Raw genomic sequence first — 24,084 nt, 5'->3', positions numbered from 1 at the left:
GCATTTGGCCCGGGAAATGGGAGCATCTGGCTGGATGAGGTGAAGTGCAGGGGCAGGGAGTCCTCCCTGTGGGATTGTGCTGCCAATCCCTGGGGACAGAGCGACTGCAAGCAGGAAACAATGCTGGAATGAGGCGCTCTGGTTGAGTAGAAGGACCATGGTATTGGGTGAGGATCCAAGGACATGTGAGTTTGTATCCAGAAGTACTTCCTGTACTAACTTTGTATTGTGCCCTGGCGCAGTACAAATACAGGAGAGGCTCTTGCTTGACCTGGGATCTGGGAGAGAACAATAGGACTCTGATGTAGGTGTAGCCTATGGCTTTTCCAGGCCAAGTCAATACAGTGATCCCATTCTCCTTCTCTTCTCTCCAGGTGTGAGGACAACCATTCTCCCCCATTCATGGAAGTAAGTGGTTCTTCTTCTGTCCTGAACTATGTCAAAGAGGAGACACCCATATTTTTAGGGACCTGCACTATGGTATCTACATATTTCTGGGAAAATTGACCATTTCAGTATAGGAAAGGCCTAATGATAAGGTGTTCATAGTCCTATTAAGTTGTGACAGCTGCAATGCTCCAAAGATTTACTGGCTTTAATTTTATAAAATTCCCTTAGAACCAGATTCAGAAGAGAGTTGACACAGCTCAGGGCAGGACCTAGGTCGATCACATCTTGGGATTCAGACAAATCCACTGTATCTGAACGGTGATTTCATGGTCTTGAGGACTCAGGAGGTGACTGGGATAAGGGGGATTCTCTTGGGCTTATGGCCTTCTCTAAAATCTCATGGCCCTCTTTTCTCCTCAGACAACAATTCAGGCTCAGCTCTTTTCCCTGGCATTTTTTCCCTACCTGGGATCCTCTATACCAACCTAGGGGACCTTCTTTCCCCAGTCCTCATCATCCCAGTGATTCAGCTCTGCAGATCGTGAGCAGAGCACTGAGGCAGGCCTTAAGGATGCTAAATGATCTGGAAAGTAGTGGGAAGACTATGAAGCCAGGTGGGATATCAAGAAAAGTGCACAAGTATTGGTCTCCATCCTCATTATCTAGCAGAACTCCACCTTCCCTACAATGGAGTTCAAGATTTGAAAGAATTCAATCCTTGGTCCTGGGTTGAATGTAAACTCTCTCAAAAATTATGACTTCTTATGTGAACATGTTAGTGGAAACTGGAAAACTAAGGGAAACTGAAAACTTATAGTAGCCGATTTCTATTTGGGCTTTGTTGACATCATGCATCAGAAGTAAAATATAATAATCTTGGTGGGCATACTTTATTCCATCATTGAATTCATCATTTTCCTACGGCAAATGGCCGTGTATATTGCACCAGGAGAATCCTTGAGCATCTTCCAATCCCCATGTCCTGCCAAAAATTATGAAGATTGCAAAAGTGAGTGTAGGTTGGACCGCCGACCCCCAACAACATCCAGAGCCATCAATTAAGTATAATAGGTTGGGCTTGGTAAGAATGAGGGTATGGGTATGGACCAAGTTTAGAGTCCCCTGTCTAAGAAAGAGAGACCTGGAACATTTGAGAGCCTGGGCAAAGTAATGCCTTGAGTAGCCTATAGAGGAAGTGAGAAAACAGGTCAGTTTATTCACCTTGTATTTCCTTTGGGAGAAACTGAATCAACATGAAACTTGCTAAATTATCATCAAAGCAAAAAGTACTTTATTCAGAATATTTCATTTTAAGTAATTTCCATATAATACCATTATAGGTCAGCACTACTCTATTGAAATACAGGCAATTAGAATATCTGAGGCCTTATCTCATTTTTAATGCAACATCAGGTGAAAACCACGGTAGATGTTCAAGGGGCATTTAGTTCAACGTCATCATACCCCGGGTCACCTTCTTCCCCCTGGAGCAGCCAGGGACTATCTTCTTTCCCAGGACCAGCTACCTCTTCAGAGAACTGCAGACAGGAGCCTGAAACAGTAAAGAGAAGTTTGACTGGAACTGTGACAAAGTGATAGGACAGTGCTCCACGGTGGAAGCAAGTTAAGTAAGTAGTGATGACAAAGCATCCCTGGAGACCCAGTAATGCTCAAGGAAGCTCAGACAATTTAATATTAGTTATAGCAAAAATATATCAATCAAGGTTATCCTATCAGAATCCAGTCCATATGGGTTTCTGGGGCCTCAGCTTATCTGGGAAATGCTGTTGTCACAGATCTATGGCCAACACAGGGGCTCTCTGAAGACATGTTTCTCAGCAAATGGATGGCCCAAGAATGGTGAAAATCTTAAGAAGGGACATGAAAATTTCTCCTCTCACAAGGTACAGGTCTGAATTCAGAAGGAAAAGGACAGGAGACCTAGGAGAAATCTCAGGTCCTCACTGGATATTCAACTCTGCTCTTGTGTCCCCAGATGCCCATAGAAACAATCACAGGATCCTTCCTTCCATAATTGCCACCTCTCCAGGAATTACATGGGCCTTCAGATGGAGAAATACTCTTCTCTGGAGAATGAATGTCTTCATTTGACCATTGAAATGTCTGCAGCAGATTGGCTCCAGTTATCCACAGACAACTGCCCACAAATCCAGTCTCTATACTCCACCACCATGGCTTTAATATTCAAGGCCACCATATATCATAGACTTTGTACATATTAGGGCTAACATATGATTACAGAGCATCTCAAATGATCAAAATGCCTCACAAATTCCAGTATTCCAATATTGCTTACATCTCTAAATGCCTTTCACATATGAGACAGTGCAACAATGTTATTAGAACAGTTGCTTTATTTTTGGATTTGGTAAGTTAATCTATAAGTCTTAATGCAAGCACATGAAAGACGAAGTTATGGAGACTCCGATACCAAGAACACAGAGTGATTCCTCCCTCCCCAAGGAATGTGCCAGCACTAAAGAAAGGAAGATGGTTGAAGGATATGAGGTCATCCAAATTTTGAATCTATAGGAAGGGCGGGCAATGAGGATCTCAAATTCACCCTTTCCAGGACAGAGACAAAAGATTACAGGAGATCGGCTAACCCCACTCACCTGTCTGAGAGGCCATCATCCCATTCTCCTCTGGGGGCACGTCCCCCTCGCTCATCCAAGAGGCAGGAAGAGCCTCAGGCACTGGTACCTCTTCAGCATTATCATAATCCTCAGCAGGAGTGTCAGTCCCCTGAGCTGGGTTTTAAGAGCAGACAAGGGGGTCAGATGAAACCACAGTAAATGGGTTGGCCTAGGAAATATCTGAAATCCTTCTGCTGCAGAGATTCTGAAGGCTGCTAAAGTAGAGGCACTAACTACCCACTCCCTGTTTTAACAGGTCTCATCCAAGGTCATATATTTCACTCTGATGTGTCCGTAAGCCAGCAAAATGATCCAAACACCTCAATATTCCCTTATTAAAACTACATATTTCAGAGAAACTCTTACACCAATGGATTACTAAATATTTTGTCAGTTACACTTGCCAGACGATATTTTTCAAAACAATGTGTGTGAGTCGTGGCTGAATGAGGATGGTGTTGAACACAGAGAGCCCGGCCTCAACGTGAGGCATGTTCAGAGCAACCAGAGAAGGAGGAGAGAAGAGACCTCTCTAATCCTAGTCAAAGGAAGACGGTCCCTCTTGGATCTCATCTCTAGGAGGGAAAGCCCCCTGCCCCTAATATCCAGCCAAGGCAGAGCCACCCGTACCACCTGGAGCAGATTTAAAGTCACTGTCCTCCTCACCATCCCCAGTGTAATATGACAGGGTAGTCACTGAGTCCTCTGACAGGGACGCTAATGTGGAGACAAACATCACAAAACAAGCAGAACATGCCTTCTCACGCCCGGGGGACCTGTGGTAAGGCTGAAAAGAAATGCTGGCGCGGGCAAGGCTCCCGTAGAATAAAGAGAAGGCTCAGCATTCACAGAGGCTCAAGAGGGGTCCATCCTGCAGCCTTTGGAGGGGCTGCTTCTGTGAGCCTCGGGCACATATGGGGTCTGGCACGTTCTGAGAAGACGTGGCTCGCAGACAGCAGGGACCAGAAGTCCCAGGAAAGCAAAGTAGGGATACACACCAGTGCCGCCCAGCAGATCTTCCTTCATCGTCACAAGATGATCGATCTCCTCGTACACAGCCTCACTGAGAGCATCTTCGAAACTGGATAAGGCTGAGCAAACCACCAGCAAGTGAGAGATCGCCACCTGAGTTCATCCCTGAACCAACAGGCTGATCGTTCTTCCCAGGGCTCACAGGTGGAGAAGCCCTCGGGGCTGCCAGGATGCCTTCAGTCTCCAACCCCATGCACCATATCTGCACCTTCTCCCTTGCCTACCCTGTGCCCACAGCTCAGCTCCTATCCCTTCCTGTCCCACATAGAAGCCATGACTTACGAGGGTTCACACGCCAACCCTCAAAGCCTCTGTAGATTCAGCCTTTTCAGTTTAACGTAGAGCAGCTGGAGTTTTTCAAACACAGTTTCCGCCCCCCCCCCCACGCCTGGCCCCATCTCCTGCTTCCACACACTTTCCATGTTACCCAGTACTCCCTGTAGCCCACCTCTGCTCGCTGCTCTCCATCTGTACAGCTGAGTTACCAGGATGATGAGGACCAGGAAGAGAAGGGCCCCCAGGATGAAACAGAGCATCTCAGACAGGGAGAAGATGCCACGGACAGGATTTGGGCCTGGTCTGGTCCCTAAAGAGAATAAAACCAATAGAATTTGGAGAAGGGCAGGGGCCTCGGGAAACTCCTTTAGCATTTCCAGAGGTACCCAGGATGAGGAAGTCCCAGACTCAGGCATAACAGGACTGACCACGACCCTGGTGGGCACTCCAAGCCTTGTCCTGAGATAAATTCAACTCCACTCCAGTGAGGTCCAAGGGAGCGCTAGGATTATCAGAGAGCTTCCCTGCTGCAACAGCCTCCGAGCACCAAGCCACACAAATGCAGCTCCCTTTCTTTGGGCTTCGCCAGACCAGAGCATCAAACAGCTCCTGGAATAGGCATCTTGCTTCTGAGGAGTGACACTCAACAGACAAATGGGAAATCCTCAGATCCTGCAGCACGGGAACCAGCCTGCCTTGGCCCCAGGGCAAGAGAAACTTCTGGTGCAATGGGCCAACGAAAGGAAAGCTTCCCCAAGGAAAATGCCCTAAGACTTCCCCACCAGCCAATGGCTCCTCAGTATCTTTCTTTTTCTGAGTTGGCTAATTCTGTCAGATTCCACAGAACAAGTCCCCAGAATCTGAATACTGGGCACTGTACCTGCTTTAGAAGACAGCAATGCTTTTCTTTCACCTAGAGGGAAAAACAGTACAGGAATTGGCCAGAGTGCAGGGCCGTCCATTTTCCCCACCTTAGTCCCTGAAATCACCCCTCGATTACCACAACATCAATGTGGAGTCCTCCCCCGCCCCTCCATTCGCGACTCACAGCACCTCGATGCTTTCAGAATGCAAACTTCCGAGGACAACCCTGGCCCACCCCGTTGGCCCACCCCTGCCCCAGCTCAACCGGAACAGCTCACCAGAGCACCTCACTCCAGCATCCTCCTCGTGCTTGCAGTCGCTCTGTCCCCAGGGATTGGCAGCACAATCCCACAGGGAGGACTCCCTGCCCCTGCACTTCACCTCATCCAGCCAGATGCTCCCATTTCCCGGGCCAAATGCCGCCCTCTGCAGGGCATCCAGGGCAGAGCCACAGGCCAGCTGCTGACACACCACCTCGGCCTCTGCCAGGCTCCAGGAGTCATCACACACTGTGCCCCAGGAGCCATCGTGCCAAACCTCCACTCGCCCTGAGCACTCCGTGTCTCCTCCCCTGAGCCGGAGCTTCTCGTGGTCTGAAAAGGCAGCAGCACCTTCGGTTACCACCCCTGGTGGGAAGGCAGGAGCCAGCAGGGGAGGCAGGAGGGACTGATGTACCTGTGCAGGGGGCAGCTGCTGGACAGCTCCTGGGTCTCATTCCTGCAGAAGCAGACAGTGGGGAAGCTCTAGGTCAGGGACAGCTGGGAGCCATCTTGCCCCCGAACAAGATGATCTGAAGTCCTGGCTTCAGTCCAAGTGGCAAGGGAAAATAACAGTCTTCGGAATTAATCTAATGGGCTGAGTTACTGAGACGTTGACCAAATCATAGCTTTTAACACCGCCTGAAATTGTTTTATCTGTCTACTTGTTTATCACTCTCCACATTCCACAACAAGTAAAATACAGACATGTGCATACACACATGCGCACACACACACACACACACACACACACACAGACTATCAGAAGTAGGTCATAAAGAATTTTGGGAGAGGTAAAAGCATTTAAATTGTGAAGGGGATGTCTCGCCAAGGAAATGACATTTAATGTAACAACTGAATGAGGAGAGCACCTGGGTGGCTCAGGTCATGATCTCACAGTTCGTGCGCTTGAGCCCCACATTGCGCTCTGCACTGACAGCCTGGAGCCTGCTTCGCATTCTGTGTCTCCCTCTCTCTCTGCCCCCTCCCCTGCTCACACTCTGTCTCCGTCTCTCAAAAATGAATAAACGTTGACAAGTAAGCAAAGCAGATAGAACAGCTAATGCGAGGTCTTAGGATGAACAGTGCCATCTGCCTGGTACAAGAATACCGAGGCATTAAAGGATGGCCAGCCTGCCTTCCCTTACTTCCCGCAGGCCTGGCTATTTCAGGGACACAAAGAGAGTCAATATGTGTACCGACTGAGTGGAAGAGTGTTCCCAGAAAAAGACTGAGTGATGGGTAGGGAACAGATCATATATAGCTTTGTCAAACAGTATAGGAACTCTGAGTTTTACCTTAAGTTCAACATGAAGCCCCTGGAGGTTTATAAGCAAGAGACAGGATAAAAGCTAATTTTTTAAACTTCTCTCTGACAGATGATAAGGCACTAAGATGATAGTGACAATGGAAGGTATAGAAGCACTGAGGATATGGGAAGCACTTCATAGGGGAAGTAGAGGGTGAGGGAAGTAAAGAAATTAAGGCTGACTCGTATATATTGAGCTTAAGTAACTGAGTAATCGTAGCGATGTTAACTGAAATGGGGAATACTGTGGGGAGGAAAAATCAGGAGCAGGAATTGAGAAGGTGGACTCAAATATTCTGCTTTAGACTAAATTTGAGCAGCCCGCTGATACTCAAGTGGAGATGTCAGGTAGCAAAGGACTATATGAGTTTGTATGAAGAACAGAGATCAGCTGTGATGATATATATTTGAAAATTGTTAGTGCAGAGATGCTGTTTGGGCCATGGGCCTTAAGGAGGGAGTATAGCTAAGAAGGATAGACAGTCTGATACTGAGCCCTGAGAGTCTCCAAGATCTAGAGGCTGAGCACAGGAGCTACAACTCTGTAAGCATAAGAACAGCAATGAGGCAGAATTGGAACAACAATCAATGAGGTAGAGTGACTGTCAGGAGGGGTTAAAAACGAGAAGGAAAGAGGGGTGCCTGGGTGGCTCAGTCAGTGGAGCGTCCGACTTTGGCTCAGGTCATGATCTCGCGGTTTGTGAGTTCGAGCCCCGCGTCGGGCTCTGTGCTGACAGCTTGGAGCCTGAAGCCTGCTTCAGATTCTGTGTCTCCTCCTCTCTCTGCCCCTCCCCTGCTCATGCTCTGTCTCTCTCTGTCTCTCAGTAATAAATAAACATTAAGAAAAAAAATTCTTTTTTTAAATGAAAAGGAAAGAGAAGTCAGCCTGTTGAATGCTGCCAAACAGTCATGAGTAATGAAGACAGAAAAGTTTGCTACATTTCATTACCTTACCAATTCGGAGGAATGGTGGACCCTACCACTTAATTGGGATGAGTTCAGACCAGTAAAAGACAGAAAATTGTGAAAACAATGAGTGATTACTGACCGTCCTTTTACATTTTTTTTTAATGTTTATTTACTTTTGAGACAATGCGAGAGACAGACTGCAAGCAGCGGAGGGGCAGACGGAGGGAGCCACGGAATCCTAAGCAGGCTCCAGGCTCCGAGCTGTCAGCCCAGAGCCTGACACAGGGCTCGAACTCACGGACCGTGAGATCCTGACCTGAGCCGAAGTCAGGCGCTCAACTGACTGAGCCACCCAGGCGCCCCACTGACTGTCCTTTTAGAAACTTGGCTGAGGAGGGGTGAGAAGAGGGATGGGCAGCAGCTAGGAAGGGAACTGGAGTCAAAGAAAACTCCGCAGGTATTTTTCAAGATGTGAGATACTCAAGCCCATATATACATTGATGAGAATAAACCAGGAGACAGGGAGGAAGTTGATGGTACCAGGAAGAGGGCATAATGGAAGTGAAGACTTTGACAAGTGTAATCAGGCCCCACAGCCTGAGCAGAAGACCTGGCCTAAGGTAGGGACGGAGGCCACTGAACCAGGAAGCCAAGCAAGCAGAGAGTGTGCACAGAGACCATAAGTGAGTAGATTTGGTAAAAGGGAGATGAGGGGTTCACAGCTGACTGTTCTAATTTCTTAGCGAAGTAAGAGGCAAGATCATGACTTGAGAACAGATGGTGGGGATCCAGGTGTTGACAATGTGTGGAGAGCAGAAAACATGTAAAATATAATTTTAAAGATAGGGCAAGCCCACATATTGGAGGACTCAGGGGACACTGGGGAATGCCCACTAGAGACTGTCCGTGAGTTCCAAAGTAGACTGGCACCACGACTGTGGGCCATTTTCCCACCTTTCCGTTAGTCAAGTGCAGACAAGCAGTACTCTAACCAGATCTGGAGTTTGCCAGGTGAGGTTGACAAAGAGGAGGCGAGGGAGTTGAATAAGTTAAAGGCAAATGGTTACAATGCTGGATCATATTATCTCAGTTGGCTAAGAAAAAAAAAAATGTGCAGACATGGAGAAGACTAGAAAAGTAAGAAAAATGGTTAGGGGGAAAGACTGGGCATCTCCAAGAGGACGAGAAATGACTTGAAATGGAGCATTCTAGGTTAGGAGCCGTAAGTTTAAGAGGCACTGGCCAGAGACTGAAATACAGAAATCAAGATTTCCAGGTATACAGTTATTGGTGGTCAGTAGTGTTTAAATAGGCAGAGATAAGCTGGAAGAAAAGGTGTCTGGAAATGAGGAAGTCAACGAACCGCGAGGCCAGGGTGTTGTCTTGGTTGTGTTTAAGGGCATTGAAGGACCCCCCCCCACCAGTTCCAGGAGTAAGACAGAGATGAACAACTTGGTGAGTGTAGTGCTGCAGTCTTCGGTGGACAAGGGGAAGTGGCCAGAAGGTTAGGATGATGACAGCAACAAGCGCGAGCAGTGGGCGGTGTTGTCTCGTGGTGTGAATTTCCAGCGGTTGGGTGTTGAGAAGACAGACAGAAGAGGAGTTGTTGAAAGTGACACCTGCGAGCCAGGAGCATACCTCCTCCAAGTCCCAGCCCAGAGAAAAGAGTGTTTTGAGAGAGAAACAAAGAGCCTCCAGGTGACAGGCAAATCAGTGTTCCCAGGGAAAAGTCGGGTTTTGATCACAACGTGAAAGTGAAGGGAACATTGAGGGCATAAGGGAGTTTGAAGATGTCGGGCTCCAAATTCCAGCAGGCTCTGCAGAACATTTCGGGAGAGCTGGGTGAAGGGGACAGATTAAGTACATGGTGGTCAATGAAAGGCCCAGAGGATACAGGATCAGCCATGAAGACTGGGATCCTACGGCCTCTGAGAAGAGCTAAATTCAAGCAGAAAGACATGGGGGCATGAGGTCGCTGACCTCTCAGTTCCCCAGGATGCAGCAGCCAAGAAGATAAGCAAATTCCTCTCAAACAGGAATGTCTTCCTGGGCCCTGCCTCACAGAGGTCTCTGGTTCTGTACCGCTCTCCAAGGTCACCCTATACCGCTCTCCCTCCCTCTTTTCTGCTCTGGTCCTGATGGGATTTTTCTCAGTGCCTCAAAGACACCATGTTTCCTCCCACCTCAGTACCTACACTGACCCAAGTGATCTCTCCACTTTCTTCCTTTGAGATACTCTTACTCAACCTTCAGGTTTCCACCTAAGTATGAGTTCTTCCCTTACCCCAATTCCACACTTCCACGGCACTTTCTAGCTCTTCATGAAATTTCTGTCGAACAAGAGTTTTCAACGCTGGATTGTAAGCTCCGTGATGGCGGAGACTACGTTTTCTTCTCTTCTCCATCCTCCTGCACGCAGCATAAATTTGTGCCTACAAGGCACTCAATTACTATCTACCAACAGACTGACTGCAAAACTAGTCTGCCTGGTGTCAATGCATTCCAGAGTAAAATACCATCAGCTCAAGAAACAAAGCAATCAGGAAGTGTCTGGATGGCTCAGTAGTTTAAGCATCCAATTCTTGATTTCGGCTCAGGTCATGATCTCACAGTTGTGGGATAGAGCCCCGAGTCGGGGCTTAGCATGGAGCTTGCTTAAGATTCTCTTCCCTCTCCCTCTGCCCTTCTCCCACTCACACAGGCACACACACCCATTCTCTCTCTCTCTCTCTCTCTCTTAAAAAAAAAAAGAAAAACAATCAGGGTTGATTTTACTTTAACCTGTTGGGCTATTCCTAATTAACTGTTCCTAATTAATTAGCAATTGCTTAGAAAGTTTATCAGGGTATTACTTATTCTTTCTGGTACCTTTCATGTAAACTCCTTTTGGCACAGATTTCCTTATTTTTTCCTTCAAAACAACATTGGAACATGTGAATCAAATAATCATCCAAACTTCATTTTGTAGTCTCATACTGAACCTATCCCTTAGATTCGAAGACATAAAATCTCACTAACAACATCCTGCACGACTGGGACGGACACATAGAAACAGTAAGTTACCTGCACACGAGATATAAGCTTCCTCTTTTGCAGAGCATGATCTGTGTTTCCACGGGCCAGAAGGACATTGCCAGAGAGAGAAATCGGTTTTCCGACACTGGATTTGATCCACCCACCGAAGCCTAGAACCCTCTCTGGGAACTACGGAAGAGTCGAGGGTCCCACTGTCTCCACAGCCAAGCTGTCTACAGATGATGGACAAGGTCATGGGTGTCATGGGGCTGTGGCAGACGCTGCCCCAGGTCCCGTTGTAGAAAACTTCCAGCCACCCGGCACACTCCTGGTCCTCGCTCACCATCCTGAGGTTCAGGAAGTCTACATCGAAAGGAGAGAGAGGGGGAAACAGTCCACAGTAAACATTCCACTCAAATGCTCTTGATTTTTTTTTTTTTTCTCTCCATGCCAGGGATGGTGAACATTCATCGCTGACTCTGCTGAGGAAGCACCCACGGGATGACAAGGCTGAAATCTGTCTCCCTTCTACCTGCTTTTGTCTGTTTGTGTCTGTGTTTCTATTTCCACCACAATGACGTAATGGACTATGAACAGAGAGGGCACTCTCCACGGAGGGCAAGCTGAATCCTGCTTCCTGACAAAACTTCTAACAGAGTCTGGGAAAGAGAGTGTGGAAAGTGGGATGCTGGCAGAATAATGCCCCCTCAAAGGTGTTGTGTAAATATGTTACCTTACATGGCAAAAGAGACTTCACAGATGTGATCAAGTTAAGGACCTTGGGATGGTGACATTAACCATAACGGAATATGTGGAATATAACCATAGTGGAATAGTGTGGGTTAAGCAGGTGAGCCCAAATCCAATCACATCCTTAAAACCGGGAAGACTTTTCCAGCTTCAGTCAGAGGGAAACGTGACTATGGAAGAATGGGAAGAATGCTCAGAGGGAGCAACGTTGTCAGCCTGAAGAAAAAGAGAGAGAGCTAACTACCAGCCAGGGAATGCACACGGCCTTAAGAAACTAGCAAAGATGGAGAAAAGGAATCTCCCCTAGAGCCTCCAGAAAGAATGCTGCCCTGCTGACACGTTGGTTGGAGCCCAGCGAGACCCTTGGTAGACTTCTAACAAACAAAACTCTAAATTCATCAATTTGTGGGGCGCCTGGGTGGCTCACTCGGTTGAGCGTCGGACTTCGGCTCAGGTCATGATCTCGCGGTCCGTGAGTTCGAGCCCCGCAACGGGCCCTGTGCTGACAGCTCGGAGCCTGGAGCCTGCTTGGATTCTGTGTGTGTGTGTCTCTCTCTCTCTTTGCCCCTCCCCCGCTCGCGCTCTGTCTCTCTCAGTCTCAAAAATGAATAAATGTTTAAAAAAATTGTTTTTTAATTTAATAAATTTGTGTGGTTTCTACCACTAACGGTGTGGTCATGCATTTCAACAGCAATGGGACCTCAAGACTTTGCCGCCACGGAAAACTGAAGAGCGGGCCCTGCTTTCGAATGGAAACTGTAGGAAATGGCTGTCAGGAGGTCTTGCTGAGAAGGAAGGACCTCAACCCCAGCTGCCACAGGAGGAAAAGAAAGCATCTAAGCTTCACATCTGCTAGAAAGCCCGGCACTAGGGCAGGAAGCTTTCTTCTCCTCTGGCCCTTTCAGCAACACCCCGTCAGGGCTCAGCCTCCCCTCCTGCAGAGCCCCCCACCTCCTCGCCCAACCTGCAGACGGGGTGCGGGAGGACCTGAGCAGATGACCCCGGCGTCTTCCTTGTGCCTGCAGTCGTGCTGCCCCCAGCCCCGGGCGGGGCACTTCCAAATGTGAGACTCCTTTCCTGTGCAGTTCACGTCGTCCAGCCAGATGGAGTCTGATCCCGCCCCGAAGTGAGCGGAGACCGTGGCATTGAGGGCCTCGCCGCAGCCCAGCTGTCTGCACACCACGTGGGCGTCGTTCAGGTCCCAGCTGTCATCACAGACGGTGCCCCAGGAGTCCTGGTAGCGGATCTCCACTCTGCCAGCGCAGGGACCGCCTCCGTCCACCAGGCGGAGCTGTCTGTGATCTGAGGGGAGAATCAGGCCACTGGGGCATCGAACAGGAAACGGGAAGGGCTTTCTGGTCCGGTGGGACCCCTTACCTGAGCAGTTGGGAGCACTCTCCCGGGAACCCGCAGAGGCCGCCGGCTCAGACACAGAGTCGTCGCACTGGGGCAGTACCTGGGTCTGGTTTCCTGCAGAAACAGCAAGGTCAGAGGGTTACTAGGGTTGGAGAACAGGAAGCTGACTTAAACTAAATATGGAACCTGGGGCCGGGGTCTGAGATGAAAGCTGTTACGTGAGAGTAATGTTATCATAATGGTAGAATTCACTTCCTGCTTCTGACAAGGCCAAGATTTGTCTTTCAAGCCAAGTGCGGCACTAAGCATGAATTGTAAAATGTGGGAATGTATCGGGGCACCTGGGTGGCTCAGTCGGTTAAATGTCCTACCCTTAGGTTTTGGCTGAGGTCATGATCTCACTGTTGACAGGTTCAAGCCCCTCATTGGGCTCTGCGCTGGCAGCACTGAGCCTCCTTGGGATTCTCTCTCCTCTCTCTCGGCCCCTCCCGCACTCACGCTGTCTCTCTCTCTCTCTCTCTCTCTCATAATAAATAAATAAACTTAAAAAAAATAAGTGGCAATATATCAGTACTGCTTGAAAGCGTTGAAGATCTACCAAGGCAGTGAGAATTTGGGGAGCCAAGCTCTAAGAGAAAAGACGGCCAGAGGTGAGCCACTTCCCCTTGAGGCCTTTGTCAATTCCAAGACTCTAGCAAAGATGCGGAAAGGTTCAGCACAGGTTTTGCCAGACTCACAGGGCTCTGGGAATAAAAGAATAATTGAGGGTCAGCCAAGGAGGAGGCACCCTATTAACCAGAGCCCTTGAACCATAGAAAGAAAACTGAACTAAAAGTAGACTACTCCTCACCAGGATAGATGCACAGCATCTAATTATGCAATTCCTTTAAATAAGATGATCTGGCCATAAACAGGTGCCAGGAGGAAGCAAAGTAAAATCCTTTCTGAAGGATTTCTATAATGTTTCATCTATGATGTCTGCCAATCAAAAATGCCCAGGCAGAGGGGCACCTGGCTGGTTCAGCCAGTAGAGCATGAGACTCTTGATCTTGGGGTCATGAGTTGGAGCCCCATGCTGGGGTAGAGATTACATTAAAAAATTAAAATCTAAAAATAATAATAACCAGGAATAAAAGAGAAGAGATTTGACAAAAATCCAGGAGGATAAAAGAGGCATTGGAAAGAAATGTACAGGGTATCCAGTTGTTGGAGTTACCTGACAAGGAGTTTAAATTACCACGAATGAAATGTTTGTGGGGGCGCCCGGGTGGCTCAGTTGGTTACGCGTCTGACTCTTGATTTCAGCTCAGGTCATGATCTTACTTCATGAGATCAAGACCCACATTGGGGTCTGCACTGACAGCATGGATCCTGCTTGGGATTCTTTCTCTTCCTCTCTCTGTCCCTGCCATCCTCCATCAAAAATAAACTTTTTAAAAATTTTATCTAAAAAAAATGCATCTAAAAGATGTATAGGATATACTAAGATATATATTGCCAAATTATCTTCCAGGAATTTTGTAGTCTTTTGCTCTTCTACTAAACTATATTTTTCTACTGCCCCATACCTACCACTAACATCAAATATCTTAATATTTTTAAATCACTGTCAACATGGTAAAATAATCTCTACTTTGAAAAAAGACAAATCCAATTTGCACTCATGCAGGATGGAATCTAATATCAATTTACCATGCTTATACAAGATTTCATTCTCCTGACTATGGCCACAACTCAAATTGGAAGGAGATTCTACATAATAACTGGCTCGTATTCTTTAAAAAATGTCAATGTCATGGGGCGCCTGGGTGACTCAGTCGGTTGAGCGTCTGACCCTTGATTTCGGGTCTCGGGTCACGATCTCACAGTACATGGGATCGAGCCTCGTTTTGTGCTCCATGCTGAGCATGGAACCTGCTTAAATGACTCTCGCTTTCCTTCTGCCCCTCCACCCTGCTCATGCTCTGTCTCTCTAAAAAATAAGTCAATGTCATGAAATACAAAGTGAGATTCAGGAAGTGTCCTTTATTAGAGAAGACTAAGGGGTATGACAACTGAATGTAGCATATTACCTCACCTCTTTTTTTGCCGCGAAGTATGTATTTGGGACAGTTGTGAAATTCTGAATAAGGCTTGTGAACTAGATAATAGAATTACAACAATGCTAATTGATCAAGAGATGCATGGATAAAGAAGATGCATCATATATATAATGTAATATTATTCAACCATGAGAAAGAAGGAAATTCTGTCATTTGAGACACCAGGGATGGATAGTGACGGCATTATGCTAAATGGAATAAGTCGGAAAGAAAAAGATGGGTAGTGCATGATATCATTTTTATGTGGAATCTAAAAACAACCAAAATCATAGAAATATGGAATAGAAAAGCTGTTGCCAGGGGGCGTGGGGTGAAGGAAATAGGGAGAGTTTTATAAAAATGTACAGACTTCCAGTTATAAGATGAATAAGTTCTGAGAGTCTAATGCATAACACGGTAACGACAGCTGATAACACCATATTGTATAACTGAAATTTGCTACAAGAGTTGAACTTAAATGTTCTCACACACACACAAAAAGATAAATGTGTGAGGCTGAAGCTGTATTAATTAACTACATTAATCGTCTCACAATGTACATGCATATCCAGTCACCGTATTGTACCTTTCAAATGTCTTACAATTTTGTCAGTGACACCTCAGGAAAGCTGAAATTTTAAAATATTTTTGCTTAAAAAAAACATGATTACATTTTGATTGAGGTGGGATTTAATCTACAGATGAATTTTGAGGTAACCAACTTTGACAATATTTAGTATTTTCAACTCATTTATATGGTGTGTCTGTCCATTGTTTACATCTTCTTTAATTTCTCTTGAAGATCTTTTACGTTTTTGATTAGCTTTTCTCCCCAGTATTTTATGTTTTGATCTTTTTGTGAGTAGTACAGCTTTTTATCTATTTTCTACTTATTGATACTATTTATTAAGAAAATTATTTTTTGCATATATTTTGTGCATGGGCTTATACTTAGCAATGTTATAGTTAGACTATAACTTCTAATAATCTAACTGTAGATTCTCTTGGGTTTTCTTGCAATCATGCAGTCTATAAATAATTGTTTTGTTTCTTCCTTTCTAATTCTTATACTTAAAAATTTTTTGTGCTCTAGTAAACTGTTGGATAACAATGGTGATAGATATTAATATCATCTCTCTCATCGGAGGGAAAAATATTTCAATATTTCACCATTAAGTGTGACATTTGCACCAGATTTTTTTTATGAGGCCTTTGTAGACTGAAGAAAGTTCCTTCTATTTTCAATATGCTAGGAGATGTTCTCATGCATCATTCTCAAATCTTTTCAAATGCCTTTTCCACATCTGATGGAAAGATTACATGGTTCCTTTTTTGTTTAGTTTTGTTAGTTGGTATATTTTACACTAACTTTCCATTTCTGGGAAAACTCTGTTTGGTTGTGGTGCATTCATTTTTGTACATCTCTGGATTCAACTTGGTAACATTTTCTTCATGAATTCTGCATCCCTATAGAGAAATTGGTCTGTAATTCACCTTTCTTCCAATGTCCCAGATTTTTACATTTATGGTTCTTGCAACTTTTCTGTAAGTTTGTGTTCATTTAAAACTAAAAAGTTTAATACATTGGAAAAAAAGAGAATTAACACTCAATCTTCCAAATAATTAAAAAGAGAGAGAGTATAACTCCTACCTCATTTATGAGAATTGGAAAAATGTATACGTGGGAGGTGGTGAGTTTAGCAACTTCACATGTCACCATGTTGGACTCGATCATCAAGCTATTTTTTGGTGAAAAATGACAAGCTAAATTTAAAAGTTTATATGGAAGGGACTCCTGGATGGCTCAGTTGGTTGAGTGTCCAACTGTTGATTTTGGCTCAGGTCATGATCTCACGGTTCATGAGATCAAGCCACCCATTGGACTCCATGCTGAGCGTGGAGCCTGCTTGGGATTCTCTCTCCCACCCCCTGCTCACTCTCTGTCTCTCCCTCTCTGCCCCTCCCCTACTTATGCATGCCCTCTCTCTCTCTCAAAAATAAACATTTTTTTAAATAAAATATATATGGAAAAGACCACAAATGATCCACACACTTGAGAAGAAAAACAATGAAGTTAAAGGAGTAACTTTACCACTTATCAAGACATACTACAAAGTTACAATAATTATGGAATGGGGGCATTAATGCCAGAATAAACAAGGATACAATAGAAGAGAATGGAGTCCAGAAAAAGACTCAGACATGCGTAGACTCATTATGACAAAGGAGGCACTGCAATGGGGAAAAGTGTCTTTTCAGGGAAGGAGTCTGAGTCTGTTGGGTATCCTGATAAAAATATGAAATTTGACCCCTATCACACATGAAAATCAATTCTTGGACCATACAATTATATGTGAAATAAAGGTAACTAGACTTCTATAAATACCATAGAGGAATATCTTCAGGATCTTTAAAGTTCTCTTTAAAAGGACATAAGAGGGGCGCCTGGGTGGCGCAGTCGGTTAAGCGTCTGACTTCAGCCAGGTCACGATCTCGCGGTCCGTGAGTTCGACCCCTGCGTCGGGCTCTGGGCTGTTGGCTCAGAGCCTGGAGCCTGTTTCCGATTCTGTGTCTCCCTCTCTCTCTGACCCTCCCCCGTTCATGCTCTGTCTCTCTCTGTCCCAAAAATAAATAAACGTTGAAAAAAAAAAATTTAAAAGGACATAAGAAGGCGCACCTGGGTAGCTCAGGCGGTTAAGCATCCGACTTCAGCTCAGGTCATGATCTCATGGTTCATGAATTCGAGCCCCACATCAGGCTCTGTGCTGAGAGCTTCAGAGCCTGGCGCCTGCTTCGGATCCTGTGTCTCCCTCTCTCTCTGCCTCTCTACCGCTCACACTCTGTCTGTCTCAAAATAAATGAACATTTAAAAAAATTTTTAATAAAAGGATATAAGAAGTATCGTGTGCCAAAAAAAAAAAGTTGACACACTAAACCTTGTTAAAGTTAAGAACTTGGCTTATGAGTAAACACCATTAAAAGAGCAAAAATAAAAAGACAAGAGTTAAGGGGCGCCTGGGTGGCGCAGTCGGTTAGGCGTCCGACTTCAGCCAGGTCACGATCTCGCAGTCCGTGAGTTCGAGCCCCGCATCAGGCTCTGGGCTGATGGCTCAGAGCCTGGAGCCTGTTTCCGATTCTGTGTCTCCCTCTCTCTCTGCCCCTCCCCCATTCATGCTCTGTCTCTCTCTGTCCCAAAAATAAAATAAACGTTGAAAAAAAAAAAAAAAAAAAAAGACAAGAGTTAAACACCCAAAATAAATACATACATATTTGCACCACAAGTCACTGTCACAATTAGCTGTAACATCACGATTTGCAATAATTAAGAACTGGAAATAAATCAAAACTCCACCATCAGTTGATGGATCAATACCTGGTCACATGGTCAATCAATGGAACGCTTTACAATAAAAAATGAAGGAAGCACTGCTATAAATAACTCATGCATGAATCACAAACATAGTATGGAATCAAAGAAGTTAGACACAAAATGAAACATACTATATGATTTTATATGAGGCTCAAAATAGAAAAAAACTATCCTCTAGCATAGAAGTTAGGGGACTGGTTTTCTTCAGGCAGGAGGGCAGGGATAGTGATTGGTAGGGTATGAATGTGGCTTTTGGGGTGCTAATGATCTCTTTGTTGATCTGGGTTGGGGTTACACGGCGTTCATGTTATTATGACTCATCGAGCTGCACACTTACTACTTACATACTTTCTCTGTAAATACTCAGATGTATCTAAATAATAGTGTTAATTTAATTTTTTTTAATGTTTATTTTTTGAGAGAGAGAGAGAGACAGCGCACTAGCAGGGAAAGCAGAGAGAGAGGGGAAGAGAGAATCTGAAGCAGGCTCCACACTTTTAGCACAGAGACCAATGAGGCTCGAACCAGCGAACTTCGAGATCATGACCTGAGCGAAAGTCAAACGCTCAATCGACTGAGCCACTCAGGCGTCCCAACAGTGTGTTAATTTTAACAGATATCCCTCTTAAATTCCTTGCCTTGACCTAAAGGCAAATAGTAATGAAAAGAACCATATTTTATCATGGATTTTCTCACTTTTAAAATAATTTTTCCACACTCTTTGCTCATAAGGACATTTCACTCAAAGAGCATCCTGAGTAGCAGTTAGCCCTTCCCTCTCTCTTACCTGAGCAGATCACAGAGGCTGTGTTTCCATGAGCACAATCAGGAATGCCCAGGGCAGTCATAGGACAATTCCACAAGAAAGACTCAGCCCCCGAGCAGTGAAATCGAGCTTTCCAAATCTGATCACCTCCTTCCACAAAGTATGCTCCTTTTGGAGCAGAGATAGCAACTCCACAGCCAAGCTGTTGACAAACAACATTGGCATTTGCCATATTCCAGTGTGAGGCACAGAGGGCTTTCCAATGTCCAGAAATATTCATCTCCACTTGTCCCTCACACTGAGAGGTGCCATTTTTCATGAGCCGGACTTCCGTGTATGCTAGTAAGAGAAGACAGGGTTTCGGTGAGGGCTCATGTTTTTCTTACCCCAGCAGAGTATGCAGCGAGGTTGAAGTCCTGCTCTGCATCTCACCTGAACAGGAAACTTGAACAGCCCTGCGGTGGCAAGCACCTCCTGGACAGCACACTCTAGGGCAGAAGCGGAGCTCAGGTTCATCCCCCTTACACCGGAATTCTTCAGGCCACACTTGTCTATCTGACTCCCTGAAGGACACATCTCCCAGGAAAGACACAGCTTTGCCACACCCCAGCTCTGCACAGATGATCTGGGCAGTGAGGAATGTAAAGTTCCCATCAGATACTAGAGTCCAGTCTTTTCCAGAATGCACTTCTACCTGCCCTGAGCAGGGTCCATCCCCACCAGCTAGACGCACAAACCCTAGGAGAAAAAACAACAACAACAAACACAGGTAAATATTCATGATTCTGGCTTGGCAATTAGAAGTGACATGTCAGGGGTGCCTGGGTGGCGCAGTCGGTTGGGCGTCCGACTTCAGCCAGGTCACGATCTCGCGGTCCGTGAGTTCGAGCCCCGCGTCGGGCTCTGGGCGATGGCTCAGAGCCTGGAGCCTGTTTCCAATTCTGTGTCTCCCTCTCTCTCTGCCCCTCCCCCGTTCATGCTCTCTCTCTGTCCCAAAAATAAATAAACGTTGAAAAAAAAAAAAAAAAAAGAAGTGACATGTCATGGACAATGGTATATGACAGTGACATGTCAAAGTAAAAAGTTTTTCTTTTCCCAGGCATTGGCACAGAGGAAAGGATTTAACAGTTGGTGGCAGAATGGGACCTCCATGAGTGAGTTTCTGAAGACAGACTATTTGGAGTAGGTGAATACATTTTGGGGTTGGTTAGAGAAGTGAATTCCTCATCTACAAATCTTGGCCCAAGGAAACTGCATAATACATAGGCATTCAGGCTTAAGTACAAAGGTATGAAGAACAGAACCAACCCAGTAGGACATGGGCTATGAGACAGTAGAGATGTATCAGCCAGACAAGGTTAGAAAGTCATCCTGAGACTTGCAGGGCTCAAATTCTGGTCAGCTTTCTCTCCTAGGAGTCAATCCTCAAGTGGCTGAGGATAGGGAAAATCATGAGGGCTGTATCCATGAATGCATGACAACCTGTTGACAGACTGATGGCTCAAGATTAGAAATATAGACATTATTACCGGTCCACAGTTATGATTTCAAATTTTATCTTTCTGATAATTTTGGATGCAAAATATTCCATGAACTTCTTAGGTGACCGACATGGGAAAGAAGATGAGTATGGATGTTAAGAGAGCTCAGAGAGTCAGGAGAGGAAGGGTGTTGCTAGCCAACTCTCTTGAAACCCTAGGACATAAGAATAGCCACCTTGCGGGGCGCCTGGGTGGCTCAGTCGGTTAAGCATCCGACTTCAACAATAGCCAAATTATGGAAAGAACCTAAATGTCCATCAACTGATGAATGGATAAAAAAATTGTGGTTTATATACACAATGGAGTACTACGTGGCAATGAGAAAGAATGAAATATGGCCCTTTGTAGCAACATGGATGGAACTGGAGAGTGTTATGCTAAGTGAAATAAGCCATACAGAGAAAGACAGACACCATATGGTTTCACTCTTATGTGGATCCTGAGAAAGTTAACAGAAATCCATGGGGAAGGGAAGGAAAAAAAAAAAGAGGTTAGAGTGGAAGAGAGCCAAAGCATGAGACTCTTAAAAACTGAGAACAAACTGAGGGTTGATGGGGGGTGGGAGGGAGGGGAGGGAGGGTGATGGGTATTGAGGAGGGCACCTTTTGGGATGAGCACTGGGTGTTGTATGGAAACCAATTTGACAATAAACTTCATATATTGAAAAAAAAAAGCGTCCGACTTCAGCTCAGGTCATGATCTCACGATCCATGAGTTCGAACCCCGTGTCGGGCTCCATGCTGACAGCTCAGAGCCTGGAGCCTGCTTCAGATTCTGTGTCTCCCTTTCTCTCTGACCCTCCCCGTTCATGCTCAAAAATAAATAAACATTAACTTCATTGTATTGGGCTGCTATACGTCTAGTCGAACGTATTCATGTCTCTACCTGTCCCATCACTCCATCAGATGGGATGACCCTTTTTTAAGCCCCAACAATCTACCTTAGGGAATTCACTGTGATATCTGATAATGTCTTCTTCAAGTCAAGCTGTTCTGATGGCATTAGTGACAGATATCTCATCAACCACTGTGATAACTGAAAACATCTCTGACAAATAATGACACCACCCATTCACATGCTAGTTTCATTGCTGTCTTTACTGCCTCCACCTTGGCACACGTCAAATACACTTAGACGTTACTGAGCACTTATTATGTGTCACCTCAGGTTCTCTTGGCCTCACTGCCCTTAGTATTTCCTTTGCTCCAGCTACTATGTTATAAATTTTTTAATTTGTATTTTCCTGCTGCCTCAATGTCTTCACAAACAGGCTGTGAGCCCACCACCCAGGTGACCAGGTGTACCAGTGAGATAAGGCTGACACCTGCCACCACTCCCCTTTCCATCCCTCCCCTGAGTGTGACCTAGTAAGATTCAAATGCACCAATGAAATCCCCTTATGCCTTTTGCTCGTGTACTCCACCCGGAGCCCCAATAGGGTCATTTGCCCACAGGTCATTATTCTGTTTCTTGGCTCCCCACCTGCTTGGTTGAGCCTGTTCCCCTAGCACTTCTCCCGTGGCTCTGTTGCAACATTAAGTGACTCCACCTCTCTAGGACCTTTAAGTGTAATAAACTTTGTTTCCCTGAACCTCTCCCATGTCCCCTTTTTTTGTCTGTACCTGACTGACCATCTCATGAGAGAAAACAAAAGAGCTACTATGATGAAACTTATTTCATCAATCTCTGGGTTGTACCTGTATGAAACATTTGACTCCACCTTCCTACTTTTTATGACAGATCATAGAGCTCTGAATGGCCTGTGAGCCATAGGTGTGGAGCCTTCACTGTCCAGGGCCAAGCAAGTCCTTATGCTTCCTTGAGCACCTAATACTCTAGGAGTCACTGTGTGATTGGTGTCTTCACCCAAATACATGATCCTGCATTGTTAGTTATTCTGGGAATGAAACCAAGGCTACTCCTACTGGGGATCCCCCACCAGACCACACAGGCCTTACCTGAGCAGACTACTGCAGCAACCTTACTGTGGAAAACATCTTCCTTGCTGTAGTCTTGAATATGAGAAAAATTACAGTAATTAGGAGTTGATTCTGTCTCTTCACAAACAGAATCTGCAAACCAAATAGGCCCAACCCCTGATCCAAAATGAGCCCCTCTGGGAGCTTCAAGAGCATCTCCACATTTCAGGTGTCTGCACACCACATTTGCAGCCTCCAAGTTCCACGTGTCATCTTTCACCATGACCCATTTTCCACGATATTTCACTTCCACTCGCCCCTCACAGCAATGGCTCCCATTCTTCAGCCTCAGCTCCAAAGCTGCAAGAGAGACACATACACAGAACACAGGACACAGGAGATTTTAGGAGACCGTGCAGTGGTATTCTGGTAAGTATGAAAAAATGAGCTCTCTGGGTAGGGTGGAGGGGTGAGGGGGACCTTTCATGTATAACATTTGTTGATTTCTGTATTATAAACACTGTGATCAATTTGAAGCTACCAATGTGGCATCACTGAACATGGAGTTGGAAGAGATACACAATTATTTCTCACAAGCCAGTAAGACTCAGCTCCATGCATACCAATGAGGACAGACCTTCAGATGACTCTAGGTGCTACTGCCCTCCCAGTAGATTTGCATAAGGCTGGTAGGGGCCCAAATTCCTCCATCTCAGTTACAGTTCACAGCCCCCGAGGTCAGTGGAAGAATCTTCCCTTTCCTTCTCTGTCTCATGCAGAAGACTCTCATCTAGCTTTAGAAGAGAGGACCATGGTAAGCAGCCTCTAAACTGTCCTGATTATTCCTGCTTCCTGATATTCACACGCTTATGTAATCCCCCTCACACTTGAATGCGGCCTGAACCCAGTAACATTCATCTAACAATGGAATTTGGTAAAAGTGATGAGATGTTCCAAGAGGACGCTGGTTTCTCTCATTGACCCATCTTGCTCTCTCATTTGTTTGCTCTGATGAAGCCAACTGCCATATTTTGAGCTGCATGTGGAGAGATCCACATGACAAGAAACTGAGGGAGGTGCCTAGTCAAGAGTCAGCAAGGGACTGAGGCTCTAAGTTAGACACTCCACCAGTGGCTGAATGCTGCCAATAACCAAGTAAATAAGTTTGGGTGGCATTCAGTCTCATTTGAACCTTAAGGTAATTGCAACCTTGTGAGAGATCATGAGGAACCAGATCAGAGATCAGAGATCAGAGATCAGAGGAACCAGAAAAGCCATGCCCAGATTCCTGGCCCATAGAAACTATGAGATCCTAGATAGTTGTTGTTTTAAGCTTCCAAGTTTGGCAGTAATTTGTTGTATAGCAATATACTACTAATTTAGGGCTTCCCTCCAGGGTCAGAAAATAGCAGGGTGGACAATATGGAGATTTATATGAGTGGCTTAATCATTTCATCCAAATAAGACTTCTTCCTAAGTGACCAAATCTGTGATCTTGGTCCTACTTGGAACTGGGACCCAAACCACCTCTTTCTTGTCATATCAGCTTGTCATCTAGTAGACTAAGTTCCTGTTCTCCTGTCAGGAACAGA

At 45.5% G+C, this 24,084-nt stretch overlaps 1 protein-coding gene across 1 annotated transcript; it reads right to left on the bottom strand.

Moving 5' to 3' along the window:
- Positions 1–1,658: 1,658 nt before the first annotated feature.
- On the bottom strand, positions 1,659–19,813 carry LOC123591773 (antigen WC1.1-like). Its single transcript, XM_045466450.1, has 11 exons — positions 19,465–19,813; positions 19,054–19,371; positions 12,447–12,929; positions 10,758–11,072; positions 5,895–5,936; positions 5,498–5,812; positions 5,236–5,268; positions 4,528–4,665; positions 4,046–4,138; positions 3,027–3,161; positions 1,659–1,942 (listed from the first exon to the last, which is right to left on the bottom strand). The coding sequence occupies exons 1-11, from the start codon at positions 19,811–19,813 to the stop codon at positions 1,824–1,826; spliced, it is 2,340 nt and encodes a 779-aa protein (XP_045322406.1). The 3' UTR covers positions 1,659–1,823.
- Between the last annotated feature and the right edge of the window lie 4,271 nt (positions 19,814–24,084).

This window comes from Leopardus geoffroyi, chromosome B4 (genome assembly GCF_018350155.1).
Source record: "Leopardus geoffroyi isolate Oge1 chromosome B4, O.geoffroyi_Oge1_pat1.0, whole genome shotgun sequence".
NCBI lineage: Eukaryota > Metazoa > Chordata > Mammalia > Carnivora > Felidae > Leopardus > Leopardus geoffroyi.
This window is presented reverse-complemented; position numbering and strand designations above follow the sequence as displayed.